The 13,865-nt window shown below is 44.4% G+C and overlaps 1 protein-coding gene across 1 annotated transcript in view; it reads left to right on the top strand.

Moving 5' to 3' along the window:
• LOC308412028 (insulin receptor substrate 1-B) overlaps positions 1 to 13,865 on the top strand; it is a 64,235-nt gene that overhangs the window by 17,984 nt on the left and 32,386 nt on the right. The window contains exon 3 of the mRNA XM_080906097.1: positions 131 to 3,299. Within this exon, the coding sequence (XP_080762223.1) occupies positions 131 to 3,299 (3,169 nt within the window). The remainder of the gene's footprint in view (positions 1 to 130; positions 3,300 to 13,865) is intronic.

Raw genomic sequence — 13,865 nt, 5'->3', positions numbered from 1 at the left:
CACTTTGTCTTTAAGATGTTAGTGGTTTAATGTGCAGTAGTTTTTAACTTTGAATACATTATGTGAATATAAAATCAATCATATTGTGATTTCATTCCCTTTATCAGATGCTTTTTGCCTCTTGTCCTAGGTGGATGATTCAGTAGTCGCCCAAAACATGCATGAAACCTTGCTAGAGGCCATGAAGGCGTTGAGTGAGGAGTTCCGCCAGCGCAGCAAGTCTCAGTCCAACTCTGGCCCTGGAGGAGGTGCTACTGCTTCTAACCCCATCAGTGTTCCCTCACGCCGCCACCACCCAAACCCTCCTCCTAGCCAGGTTGGCTTCACCCGCCGGCCCCGAACCGAGCCCCCTGGAGGAACTAACAGTGGAGCACCCATCAACTGTGCCAATGCTTCTCCCACGCCAAGGCATAGCTTCCCGAGGTCTCGCACTGCAAGTGATGGGGGGAAAGGGGAGGATGGGATAACAGGTGCCACACCGATCCATGGGGTGAACTCCAGCCCCTCCACCAATGGCTCTTGCTCTAACACCCCAATCCTCAGATCAAAATCAGCTCGTTCAGCACCCACCACAACTGCTAAAACTCCTTTAGGGTTGATGCGCTCTATCTCGACCCCAGCTCCTTCCCCAGCTCCAAGTCTGTCCTCTAGTTCTGGTCATGGCTCAGAGTTTGGAGGCTTAACGTCTTGTGCTGGTGCTCCGGGGTCTGGAGCCTATAGTCGTATTCCCTCTCATCGAGCCTCTGTCTCCGGCTCACCCAGTGACTACGGCTCCTCAGACGAGTATGGTTCAAGTCCTGGAGATCACACGCTCCTACCTTCTCCTAGCCTCCCTGGAAGCTCTGTTGGCAGTGTCAGTAGTCAGTCCCTCAGTGAAGATGGGGCCAACTATATCCTAATGGGCCAACGTAGTAGCAGTGGTGGTGGCAACAGTAATCAAGGAAGTGGCTCCCAGCAAACACCAGGAACACCAACCTCTGGCTCTGAAACTAAAAGAGTTCTACGCCGCTCCTCCAGCCGAGAATGTGAAGCTGAACGCAGGCTGCTGAGCAAGCGGGCCTCCTTACCTCCTATGGCCCTGGAAAGGCTGGCTCCACGTCAGCGCAGAGCTGAGGAGCCAGCAGATGACGATTCGGCCGATTACGCTATCATGTCAAGAAGCACGAGCCGAGAGTCTTTTACTTCCACCTGCTCTTCTACACAGAAGGAATCTGCCATGAGTGCTGGGTCGGCAGGGGGAGGAGGCGGGTACTTGGATGTGGCAGGAGAGTTTAAAGCTGAAGGCACTGGAGGAGCAGGTGGTAGCGTAGATTTAGGCGTGGACAATGGGTACATGTCAATGCTACCTGGAGTTACTCAGCCTCCGACGTCCCTTTCCCAGTCACTGGCCGTTTTGGTCCCCGACTCAGACTCCAAACCTGCTGATGATTACATGGCCATGACTCCTAACAACAGCGTGTCGCCTCCACAGCAGATTCGACCTCCACCAAATTCTGATGGCTATATGATAATGTCCCCTAATAGCAGCTGTTCCCCTGACCAGCGTGGAGGTCTCTCCGGTGGGGCTTGGGTGGGCAGTGGCAGTGCAGACAGCAGGCCAGGCAGTGACTATATGAACATGTCTCCAATTAGTGCACGTTCTGTAAACGGCAGTCCCCCACCTCCTGAGCACTCATCACATTTGGAGACCAGTCCACAGCAACATGGTCCCAAGATGGTGTACTCTTACTATTCCCTACCCAGGTCTTATAAACATAGCCCCTCTACCGGACACTTTGATGATGGTCCTGGACGAGGAAGAAGGCCCAATGGGAGTTCTAGGAGGGGAATGGGTGGCGGTAAACCTATTAGAGGGCTTCAGGAGCAAGCAGCAGTTGGTAATGCAGTAGTTGGACGCCACCTGTCTCTCTCATCTTCCTCGTACTCCTCCAGCTCAGCCAGCAGTGAAAGTCTGGGTGAGAGCGACGAGCGAACTACTCAGGCTTTGAGTAACGTGACTGGGGGAACTCAGTCCAAGCATGGGAGTAAGCAGCAGCAGAGAAGAGGCTCTGGTGGGTTGTCCAACCAGGGTAGCTATACTAGAAGCAGACCTGTTAGCCTGTTTGTTGACGTATCCAAAGCGAACACTCTTCCTAGAGTTCGTGAGAACCCTTTGCCACCAGAACCTAAGAGCCCTGGGGAGTATGTAAGCATTGAATTCAAGGGGGAGAAGGGCAATCCGACTGGGATAGGATTAGGTCGTGGTAGGGGTCTAAGGCATGGATTATCGCTGCCTCATGGCTCCAGCAGCCAGCAGCCTCAACAGAAGCCATCTTCTTCCTTTGGAAACTTTATACCCCTTTCCCGTAGCCCATCTGCCCCGATCACTCCACCAGCTGCCTCTGAGTACGTCAACATGGACCTGGGCCCTTCTCCATTGCCCTCACCCCTCTCTCTTACCCCGCTGGTTTTCCCCTCTTTCCATACCCCTCCCACACCCCCAACGCTTGCTCATGCCCCTAAACCCTGTAATGAGGATAATACTGAACCTCATGAAGATGAGGTTGAAGTGGCAGAGGCCCTACTTAGGAAAAACAGAGAAAGCGTTCCATCAGTGACGAAATCCGAGTCTCCTACATCATGTGGAGACTACACAGAGATGGCCTTCAGTTTGAATAACAACCCTGTCCCCCGGTCATCATCTAGCGTCTCCCCAAAAGGCCCATCTCCCACCAGGGATGATACATCTGTGCTGCCACGGGGTCTAGACTTTCCCCTATCCAAAACAGGACCCAACCCAGACCAGGGAGCTAAAGTTATCCGGGCCGACCCCCAAGGACGCAGACGGCACTGCTCAGAAACCTTCCTTGCCTCAACTTCCCTCTCCACCTCTACCTCGACTTCTTCCTCAACTGCTTCCCTCTTTCCTGAACACCAGTCTGTAGCCCGCCGGCTGGGCTTTGAAAGCATGCTGTGGGGCAATGGTGTTGTGACTGAATCTCCCACTCAGTTCCCCCTTCCTGGACAGCAATCTCTTCCCACAAATGCTCAGACTTCATCTGCAGAGCAAGGCCTTAACTACATAGACTTGGATTTGGCCAACAAGGAGAGCCCCCACGTGGGACTGGATGGGCCCTCTGGCAACCAGGCCCCATCTCGCCTCTTCTCTGGACTGGGTTCTGGTTCTGGGGTGGGGGCGGCAGGTGCATCAGTCGGCAGCAGCGGGAGTGGCAGCTCCAGCCTGAACACGTACGCCAGCATTGACTTCTACAAATCAGAGGAGCTGCGGACGCACCAAAATGGAAGCAAGGAGGGAACTGGTAAGAATTGTTATTTTTTTCCCCCCTTCATGTCTTTGTCTTCATACAGACTCTGTGATCTCTATGTCACCGCTATGCTCATAGGTTTTCTATCTCTCTTTCTTTTCCTGCAATCACATGGCTCAGAATGAAAAAGAATATGCTTTCAAGATAATCCAATAGAGCACAGCCTCCCTATCCATCGATGTTTGTATTCAAACTTTACCTGGCGCCAGATTGAAATGTAGAGACTTGTTTATTTGTGTGACTGTCTGCATAATCTGCAGTAAGAGCCAAAGCTTAGCTGTTCTGACAAATCATGAATTGATTTACCTCTCTGAGCTTTGGTGTACAGAAACTCTTCACCTGATATGATTAGATAAAGTGTTAAAGGTCAGACAGACTCCTGAAATATCAGTAAATATCGAAGTTGTGGAAATTGCTATTGATCTGAGGCTTCTTGAATATTGTCCATGCATACTCAGTGCTGCTTTTCCCTATTGGGAGTTTAAAAGCAGAACTGGGATCCGTTTTTAATACGTTTATGACAAACATCAGAATCATTCTGCTCTGATTGAGCCATTGTTTGTTGAGGAGAAGAGCTGTCTGAGACATCTCGCTGCAGTCCCACTCTTAGCAAAGGAAACCATTCACAATTGCCACTGAAGCATTCTGCTTTAAGTTCAATAAAGATTAACTTTGACCCTGTTTTCTGTTGACCTGTCAAATTAAAATGCTCCATTATGACACTTGAGGAGATTGCTGTGAGAGAAAGAAATTTTGAATTATAATTCTTTTTTTTTTTATCATCTTCTTCTTTTTTTTTGCACTTCTAGAGCTCTAAAACGTATGTAGGAAAGTATGCAAAGACTTGAAAGAAGTTCCAGGTTTGTAGATTTGGCCCTGAAAGCATTGCGTGCTGTGATTTGTGCATTACTTAATCTAAGCTGAAAACTTTGAATGTTTAGTTGAGCCCACTGCAGAGTTAACAAAAATGTTTTATGATGAGTGTTTTCCTGTAATCACATGCACTTTATGTGTAGAGTTCCTGATGCATTTAAAGTCAGCATTTTTTTTTCTCTGCACATTCAATGAGGTCATCGAGGCTGGATAATGGATTTTCATTGTATTTACATTTTCTCCTCCTGTGTGGAGCAATTTTCTAGCTGTGGGGGACCACCGTGGCTAAACAATGCCTTAACTAACTCCCTTTGAGGCATTTTCCTCATAGAAAAACATTCCCTTTGAACCTCTGTCTGCACTAAATTGGCCCGTTAAGCAACGGACGCCTGCAGTTTAAGCAGATAGAGCAGCATTTAAATGGAGATGGGGGGAATTTATATGCATCAGTAAAACACTCAGTAGTCTTGCTTAAGCTTCCACAGTGGGTCTCTTGTGATGCATGCATCCTGCCAAGGATTATGAAGCCCTGTTTGCTTCCACGTGATTTGCACCATGGGCCGTGCTGGACCGAAATCCTCTCTGGGATTTTTTCATTTTTTTGTTGTTGTTTTTTGTGGTAAACGTTGGAATCAATGAAGAATTTGAGGCATTAGCAGAAATTCATCATGGGATCCTTCAATGAGCGTGGCTCAACAGTTGGGTTTCATTCCACGGATGGAAATGAACCACCGGCTTGTGTCCATACCTCACTGCGTTAGTTTTATTTGGAGACGTGAGGCCGTCTCTGTGGAAGATGCATGAGTTTTCTGTGTATTTTACATCGAGATGCTAGCATGCTACCGCAGAAGGACCATATGGGCTCTGGCTGCTGAGAACATCAGCGGTGCAGCGTTTGGGGCGGGAGGGGGGGGAATGTTACACATTGGCTGTGAATGTTGAGATGGGACCAGTCCTCACTCACACAGCTCTCAAATGCCTCTGTACAGTGTTCCTCCTCCTTTCATCCCTCCCCCTCTTTCCTCCTGCTCCAATAAATGATCCTTTTGTTCGAGTGTTTTTGCCGCGGTGGGCTGGCAGGCCCCAGCAGGACCAAAACCCCAAGACTACTGGACTCTCCTGAAACTTTTTTTCTCATGTACTCTGTAATTTGCGCCCTCCAACTTACTTTTTTTTTCTTATTTTACTCTTTATTCCTGCATTCATCTTTCCTCTGGACAGCTTGTATTCATCACATCTACTGCTTGTCCTCGCTCCTCTTCTTGCCTGATGGATTTTTGAAATTCCTTCCCTCCCTTCTGTTCACTACATGCACTATTGTTCAACAATTTTTTTTTTCTTTTGCTGAAGACGTCCTTTGTCTTTCTGCCTCCCCACTCACACTGTGTTTCAGCACAGTCCTTTAAGAGCAGGCACGTTTGGAAAACGCATCTTTAGCTGAGATGTTGTTGTTTTGCAGCAGCAATGCGAGAAAGAAACGCAGACATGGAGAGATGGTACATAACGTCCAATCTGTCGGCTTCTACACAGAAAAATACAGTTTTGAAAGGATTAATTATCTTGTCTGTGTCAATCCAGTATGTGTGTGTGTGTGTTTTAAGGAGTTCAGGTCTGCTGTAATTACAGGGCTTTTTTTCCAGCAGGCACCAGCTTGTATAGGAAGAGACTGTATATGTCTCAGGGGTGCGTTCTTTTGGCTCTGAGGGGCAAAGGCTAAAATTGAACATCCGTAGTGGGACGAGAGCCAGAAACACTCCTTTTGGACTCCAGTTATGCAATAAGTAGCGTTTAAAAATAACCCGTCACGGTTGGGGAAACGAGGAAAAGGCAGACTGAGCTACTTCAAACCCAGTTCGTCTTTTAGAATAACAACACAAAAAATGAATCAGTTGCAACAAATTTGGGTGAATTTTATGGAGACAGTTTGAGCGTCTGTGCTGCGTTTTACAGATGCTGAGCCGGTGTCGTGCTGATTTATTTATTTATTATTTTCTTTTTTGTCCCGTGTGATGGAGGAGTTTGGTGACCTTCAGCAGAACTGAGTGAAACATTAGCTTATGAAGTGGAGAGGATGTTTTTTTTCTTTTGGGGACAAATTAAATCAGTGATCGCTTGCAGCATTTTCTCCAGGAAAACCATGTGAACTAATTTTATTATCTTTTTCCTCAGAGGCCAATTATTTTATTTCTTCACCATCTGGAGGGGGATCTCTGTTCCAGTCCCAAAATAACCTGTAGCTCCTAAAATTGCTTCCCAAAATGTGCTCCATAAGGATGCCTTATAGGAATTTTCAACCAAAGATATCGGTAGTATTCAGTTAAGCCTAGATGCGATTGGTAAGTTGAGGTATACAAAGCCTGCCACGCTCTGATTTAGTCACTAGGTATTCTCCTCATCTTACCCTGAACTCTGAATGAAGTTATTGGCATGAAGTTTGACTCTTTGGAGAGGCAGCTTATTATTTTAATTCATTATTTATTTGCCACTACCTTCCTCAGTGCGTGGTAAAGTAAAACATTTGTAAAGAAAAAACTGTTAATGGTGTTATTTTGTAACTTTAAGAAAGTGTGCATACGTTAATGGACGATGATGTCAGAGACGTTTCTTAGATTCATGATAAACTGAGTTTGCTGCTATAGATTCATGGTGCACTTTCACATATATTAATATGTGTGACTGACAGTTGCAAAGACTTCATGGTTCTCAGCTGATATCCAAAAACTTATGTTAACTAATTACAGTCAGCCAAATTAATCAGCCTCATGATATATGAACTACAGGTGTACGTGTTTCTCTTTCATACCAGTGTGTTTCTCTTGTGTTGGATGCACTCTGTGGGGCGATGCTGTTGGTCATTGGCAATGTCACAATGAGGGACGATGGGGGAACTGGACTACGGAGCAAATCGCCCAACCCTAGCATGCACCTCCTTTCACAGATGATGTGCACAGTACACATTGTGGTGTTATTACAAATGGTGAAACTTAATTTTACTGCAGTATTTCCAGTGGTTTGAGAATGTATTTCTGGTGGTGGATGGTTTGGCTAAAGGATTTACAGATGTTTCCTTAATGCTTCACTAGCAGGCTTTGTGTAGCAGAAAGCATCTTGAATATTAGAACTACTCATCCAAACCACATCGTGCACACATACAGAGATTCCTTGATTTAGAGACATCGCAGAGATGAACTTCTCACCTTTAACCTGTGATTACATACTACATAATTTTGTAATGTCAGCACTTGTTTGGAAACAGCTATGTTGCAATATGCAACTTGTGATTGGGCTGATTACATTATAAATATATGCACTGAATATCTTAAAATATATCTAAAAGTGGTTTGTCTTGTGTTTTAGTTGCTGTTTTACTTTTTACCACGTTGCTGAATTTTTGTAGATCCCAGAGAATTCAATTTATGACTATTGCGCCATTATTACCAATGAATGATGGCGGAAACTAATTATCCTAAGGTGTTATCGAATTATACAAGTGTTTATTTAGCACTGCTCTTTAAGCAGCCGAATGATGCTCCGATCTATAGCAAACCTCACGTTTGTAAATTCCTCACAGTTTTCCAGAGTGCGACAGGCTCGTCTCGCTGTGCATGTAATCCAAACCAGCGCCAGGTTAGACTGACAGCACTAGTGGTGTTATGTAAAACAGACCCACGTGGCTGGGACACGACCCCCGGAGAGGGTGAAGCTCAGGGCATGGAGTGTACGTATGCATTTGTGCTCCAAGTTGTTTATCAGTTGTGATTTCTGTTTGTGCTGGAGGCAGACCGAGCTCCAGCCTGCTCCGAAGAGTTAGTCTCGGAGCGCAGTGACACACAACTCGGCTCATATTTATGCAGAGCGTAACTGCACACAGATGTGCAGCAGGACAAAACATGTGGTGGCTGAATCCAAGCATGATATGTGACTGCAATTCTTAGCAGTTCATCAGGATGGTGTTAAGAATTTGAGCGCTACCGGTGTTATTTGCTGTTAAAATGGTATGTACTGTATCTATTTAGTGTTAGAGCCTTCTGGTTCGAGGGAGACCAGCAGCAATACCATTACTTACAGCAATTTCATAATCCCAGATTTATGTACCCCTTAGCCTCCCAGATTCTCCTCTCTGGTATTCATCTGTTGTACAGTTGGCTGTACGGATGACAAACACGACTAGGTGGGAGGTGCACCCCTGCATCTTGTGATTACATAATGCATAATATGCTGGAAATTAGCTTGAATTTTGCACACTGCAAATTAAATGTTCCTTCTGTAACCCAGGTCCCACGTAGCTATGGTAAAGCTAGAGTATATAGTACAATGAGACTGGGCCTGGGTTCGTAGTGCTACTAATAATGATACCTGATACCCTCTAATTTGCTATAATAAGGACCACCACAACTGTATTTTACACAAATTAAATCCCTCACCGGGTATTTATTTAGACAAAAAGAAATGAATAAAATAAACAGTTACTCTTATAAAATGAATTGAATTAAAATAAACAAACAAAATTACTGTAAAAGTGACTACGTGGGTTTTCAATGAAAGATTTATCAAAACAAAATACCTCTTTCTTAGGTGCCAACTGTTATTTCAGTTACAACAGCTCACACCTTTAAAATGGATGAATTTCAACCTTTGATAATAACTTTGATTAACTACACACTTACTCAATTTAAACCAAATTTGTAACAGTGGGCCCACACACACACACACACGCACTTTAACCTGTCCACACTACACCTGTAGCACGGTGCTTGTTGCAGGCCTGATTCGAAGTTCGGGTGCGGTGAGGCCTAAAACTGATGGCCGCTTCACTCAAACTGAGCCATAAACAAAATACGTGCACTTTAGTTCCAGTTAGTACTCATGAGTCCAATGAGTTTGTTAGTGGGGCAATCAGAAACGGGCAGTTAGTTCACCAGTAGTGAAGACAGTCAGGGGTAAGAAAACAGTCAGGGGCGAGGAAACAGCCAGGGGTGAGAAAACAGCAGGGTCCATCCGGGCAGAAACCTCTCTCTCCTTTCAGAGCGTCCCTCGGCTTCTAAACATATTTAAACACTTGAGCTACAATACCAAATGCTATCACATAACGATTTAGCATTAGCATGCTTTGACTGAAAATCACAGAGCTAAACATACAGCATGGCATCACAGCACATAACGCGGTAAGCTGCGCTAATTAGCAAGCCGCTAGTTAGCATCACATATCACGCTATTTTATCACTATAACGAATAGTTACAGTACAAATGTCAAGGCACACAGTCTCATTTACCTCTTGCAGATCACAAATAAGTAATATCAGGACCACGGGTAGTCGACCTCAACGATACACTTAGATGCAAAATCCACACCACGTTTGCCTTACGACATCTCTCTCTTCAGACTTAGCTTCTGTGTCCGCTCCCACAGATTCACACAAACATTACCACTCGTCCCGCCCCCATAGCAGAGAAGAGTGACATTGACTGGCTCGTCAGCACAACAACCAATGACAATACAATATTGAGATAACTGACACTAGATGGGTAAATAAACTTAGGTTACACCCCAACATATTTATTGTGCACAGAAAATGAACTCTAAATCATGAAACCCTTATATTTATTGGACTCTTAACTGTAAATGAAATACATTTGTACCCAAGCATATGATTTTTAAACCTTTTATCAACTATTTATATTTTAACCATTTCTTATAACAGTAGACTTTTTCTTTTATACTGCAAGCCCGAATAATTGCAGACAGGGCTACACTTCATTAGGCTAATTCCAGAATAATGCAACTGATTTGCCCCCCGGGAGGACATCTAGAAAAAAAAAGCATTGTAGTTGCACAAGAACATCTGAGAGGTTTAGTTCTGTGGGGTTTTGTGAAATATATTATTCCTCCCACGGTTATTTAGATTTTTTCGATAACTTCTGGATTTGAGAGGTTTGTTTTGTTTTTGTTTAAGTCAAGGTTGTGTCCTCTGAAGTCCAGTGTGCATTGGTTGGGTGGTCCGTTCAGGGAGTTACTAAACTCACACCGCACATAGCAACAAGCCTCCTCTGTTTGGGTTTTGGGGGAGGGTTGAAGGTTGTGCATGCGTGTGTGTGCGTCCCGCTGCACGCGTGTTTGTCGGAGAACTCCCTCCACCTCCCCCACTGACTTCAGTCATATTATGATGTCATCTGTGTGCATCGCCATGGTCCAGTCGGGTGAATCCAAAAGCTTGAGGGGTAATTTAGGTTGATTACTAACACATATACTCCCACATAGCTTTGTGAGCACACCTACTTATTATGCAGAAATGCAGAATTCACTACACTGCGGTAATGGTTAGCGACAGTCAGCCGTGTGAGCCTGAAAGTATAAAATCTCCAGACTAGCAACAGTACCCCTTATTTCTCTTAAAAATCTGCCCCTAGGCCTTTGGTATTATTCATACATTGTTAAAAACACTGCTTACAGTACGTAACTTAAGCTGAGAGAAGACTGCAGACAAACTGGGATCAGGTTACGGAAAGCCACGCTGCGACAAATTACTGCACATGCAGTGCTGTGCATGCATAGGTGTATTCTCACCTTGGGTCATGTAGTAGTCAGTAGGTTCAACATAAGAACGAAGAATAAGAGAATCTTAAGTGAAATTAAGATGATGTTACTGATTGGGCGGGGCAGCAAATCCAGACATTTGATTCTGAATGCGTGTGGATCATGTATCCAGATGTTTGCTCCACAGTGAACACAAAGCTTACAGTTTGTATGTTGCCAGAGGCACACACACAGACCAATTTTATTAAAGGTTATTAAAGAGACTCGTTAAAAATCACGGTCTGATGAAGGATCTGAAGTTGTGTTTCTTGCTTCCAGCTGTTTGTAGAAGTCTTTCTGGTTAGTTCATTAAATATATACAACTTTATAGAGATCCCTAGAGAAGCAGGAAGCACCGATTTGATATTTAATAATAATAATAATAATGGATACTTTATTGATCCCCATGGGGAAATTACTTGTTTTTCCTCTGCATTTGACCCATTCACTCAGTGAAGCAGTGGGCAGCCCACTAAGCAGGCGCCCGGGGAGCAGTGTGTAGGGACGGTACCTTGCTCAGGGGTACCTCAGGGTAGCCGTTAAGTGGATTCGAACCGCCGACCTTCCGATCATGGGGCGACCACTTTACCTACTGAGCTATCCCATTTAGATGGGATATCGGTGGGATCTTTTTGCATTTGTATGTTTTTTTTGTTTTGTTTTGTTTTGTTTTGTCATTAAACTGATCAAATTAGTTTTCATGGCTCTTGGCTTTTGTCTCTCTCTTTAAACCAAGACTGATGTTGCCTTACACATGAAAGAGTCATTAGAGTTAATAATTCAACCTTGGTGTTGGACTGGTGTTCAGTATTGACAGATACCCCTAATTCAAGCCAGGTCAAGTCAGTGTTATTTATATAGCACTAAAGCAAAACAACAGTTACCTCAATGCGTTTAATATTATAAGTTGAAGACAGAGAAAACCCCAACAATCAGACGACCCCCTATGAGCAAGCATTTGGCAATAGTGGGAAGGAAAAACTCCCTTTTAACAAGGGGAACTAGGCTTACGGAGAGACAGCCATCTGCCATCACCAGCTGGGGTTTAAGCCAAGGTATCTGTTTCATATTGGAACCAGTAAAAGCTGGATCAGTGCATCCCGACTCAAAAAGAGCATTAACTCAACACCTATTAGGTTTAAATCCTAATCTTGTGTAAGGGGTCAGAAGCCCCAATATTGGAGTACGTTCAGTGATCAATTACGCTATCTCATCAGATTAAATCAGTATTTTACCTGATATAAAGTAGTATAAATTAAGCGGTGTTACGTAAGTAAAAAAAAAAATAGCTGCTGACTTTTGCCTTCATGGGGAGTGGTGGTTGGACTTTCCATTTTCGGTGTGTGTGTGTGTGTGCGTTGTTTCAGATGTTGCCCGCTGTCCTCCCCGTCACAAACTAATCTTCCACTGAGTGTGGTGTGAGGGAGAAGAGGAAATGGGAGGATTTGGTTCTGCAGAATGAATACAGACTAAATCTCTGGTGTATGTGTTGGACATTGTGCATGTGTGTGTCACCGTGCAGCCTCTCCGCACACATGTTGAACCTTCAGAAACCCTAAACTGAATCAGCGAGCGCAGTATTTGCAGCACAGTTCAATCACGAGGTGACTTGGACTGTAAATTCTGCTTTTGAGCAGATTGTTTTCTTATTTGTGGATTGCATACATCTCTCCTACATATCTGCTTTCATACTATTTCTGTTTGCTAAGTTTTGACAGACATCAAAAAGCCCTTTCATAAAGTGCTGTTGACTCTCAAATGCGAAAGCCTGAAACGCCGGCAAGCGTGGAGAATCAATGAGGACGGTTTTCAGGGTGTTTTTAGAGCAATGGTGATTAATCTGGGAGACTCATGAGCGATAATAAGTTAATTTACTTGGATCAAGATAAGAAAAATGGACTTTACACACTGAATACTGCCTGAATAGAGAGCAGGTGTTTGTTGCTATGGTGCTCAAGTGTAAAGAAAATTAATTAATTAATTGCTCGACTCTTTTTCACTCCCTCGTTGCCAACATATTATCACACAGCTGGTTTTGTTTTCAGTAACTCCTCTTGCCGAGGCCTTAACCAGGCTGTGGTGCACACATTCATGCCTGGATCCTGCTTGGTGCGATCTTGCTGATGGAGGTGAAAAAATGACGCGTGGGTTATAAATGAGTGTGACTTTGACAGTATAGTATCACGAGGTCAGAGCGAGAGCTGCAGACCTGAGTGGCTTCATTCTTGAGCTCATCACATGAAGCTGAAGTGGGACAGATCACCTGATGGGACACAATGTGTGTTTCCGTGTGTGTGTGTGGGACTAATTCCAGTAATTCCACACGTCCTGCCGGGCTCGTATCTCATTTCCGGCCCTTAATGTAATGGACACATCCTTCACTACGCTTCATGTATCGCTTACGTTCTCTAGTACACACACTGGCGAGTACTTTGTCAACTGATCCAACTGCAACACGACAGTAAAAGTTAAACACACTTTGATGTGAATCACGCAGTAGTAAGTAAGGTTAGCAAAGGTCGACGAGGTACTCAGAAAGTCATCTGACTGCTAAGGGCAGTATTTTGAAAACATGTCTGTCATGCGTGACCTGCAGTTTGGAGATTATCAGCCAATGCAATCGGTAGCCAGTCAGGTTGGTTATCAAGGTGCATCTGTTTTTTGTTTTTGTACAGTTTTGAATCTTAAAGGAAAGCTTTAAAGAAGTTTCCTTACTGGAAATACTGGGCAGCAAATTCACAGAGTGTTTAATAATAAACAGGTGAGGGTTAAATTTGACTTTGATCGGGGGATATTTCGCAAAATTTCAGCAGGATGGTAGCCACACCCTGAAGCATTTTTCTCTTATTTGTTTAATGTGTTAGTGCAGGATAAGCATTAGGTCTCATTGGGGCCTAAAGACTGATCGCCGAGCCCCTGGCAACCTCTGTTTTCTAGGGAAAATGTGTATTTCTCAGCGGTTTGGCTATCGCTCAGCGAATAGTAGATGAGTGTTTGGCTTCTTCCATGCAAGTTGTGCATGCGGCAACCACTGTGTGACCAATTTTACCAATCTTTTAGCAGCCACTCGCCAATCAATTCTAGGCGTACACATTTTTCTCCGATGACCAGCG

The sequence above is a fragment of the Rhamphochromis sp. 'chilingali' genome (assembly GCF_963969265.1).
Source record: "Rhamphochromis sp. 'chilingali' genome assembly, chromosome: 1".
Classification (NCBI taxonomy): domain Eukaryota; kingdom Metazoa; phylum Chordata; class Actinopteri; order Cichliformes; family Cichlidae; genus Rhamphochromis; species Rhamphochromis sp. 'chilingali'.
Note: the sequence above shows the minus strand (reverse complement) of the source record. Positions and strands in the feature narration are given on the sequence as shown.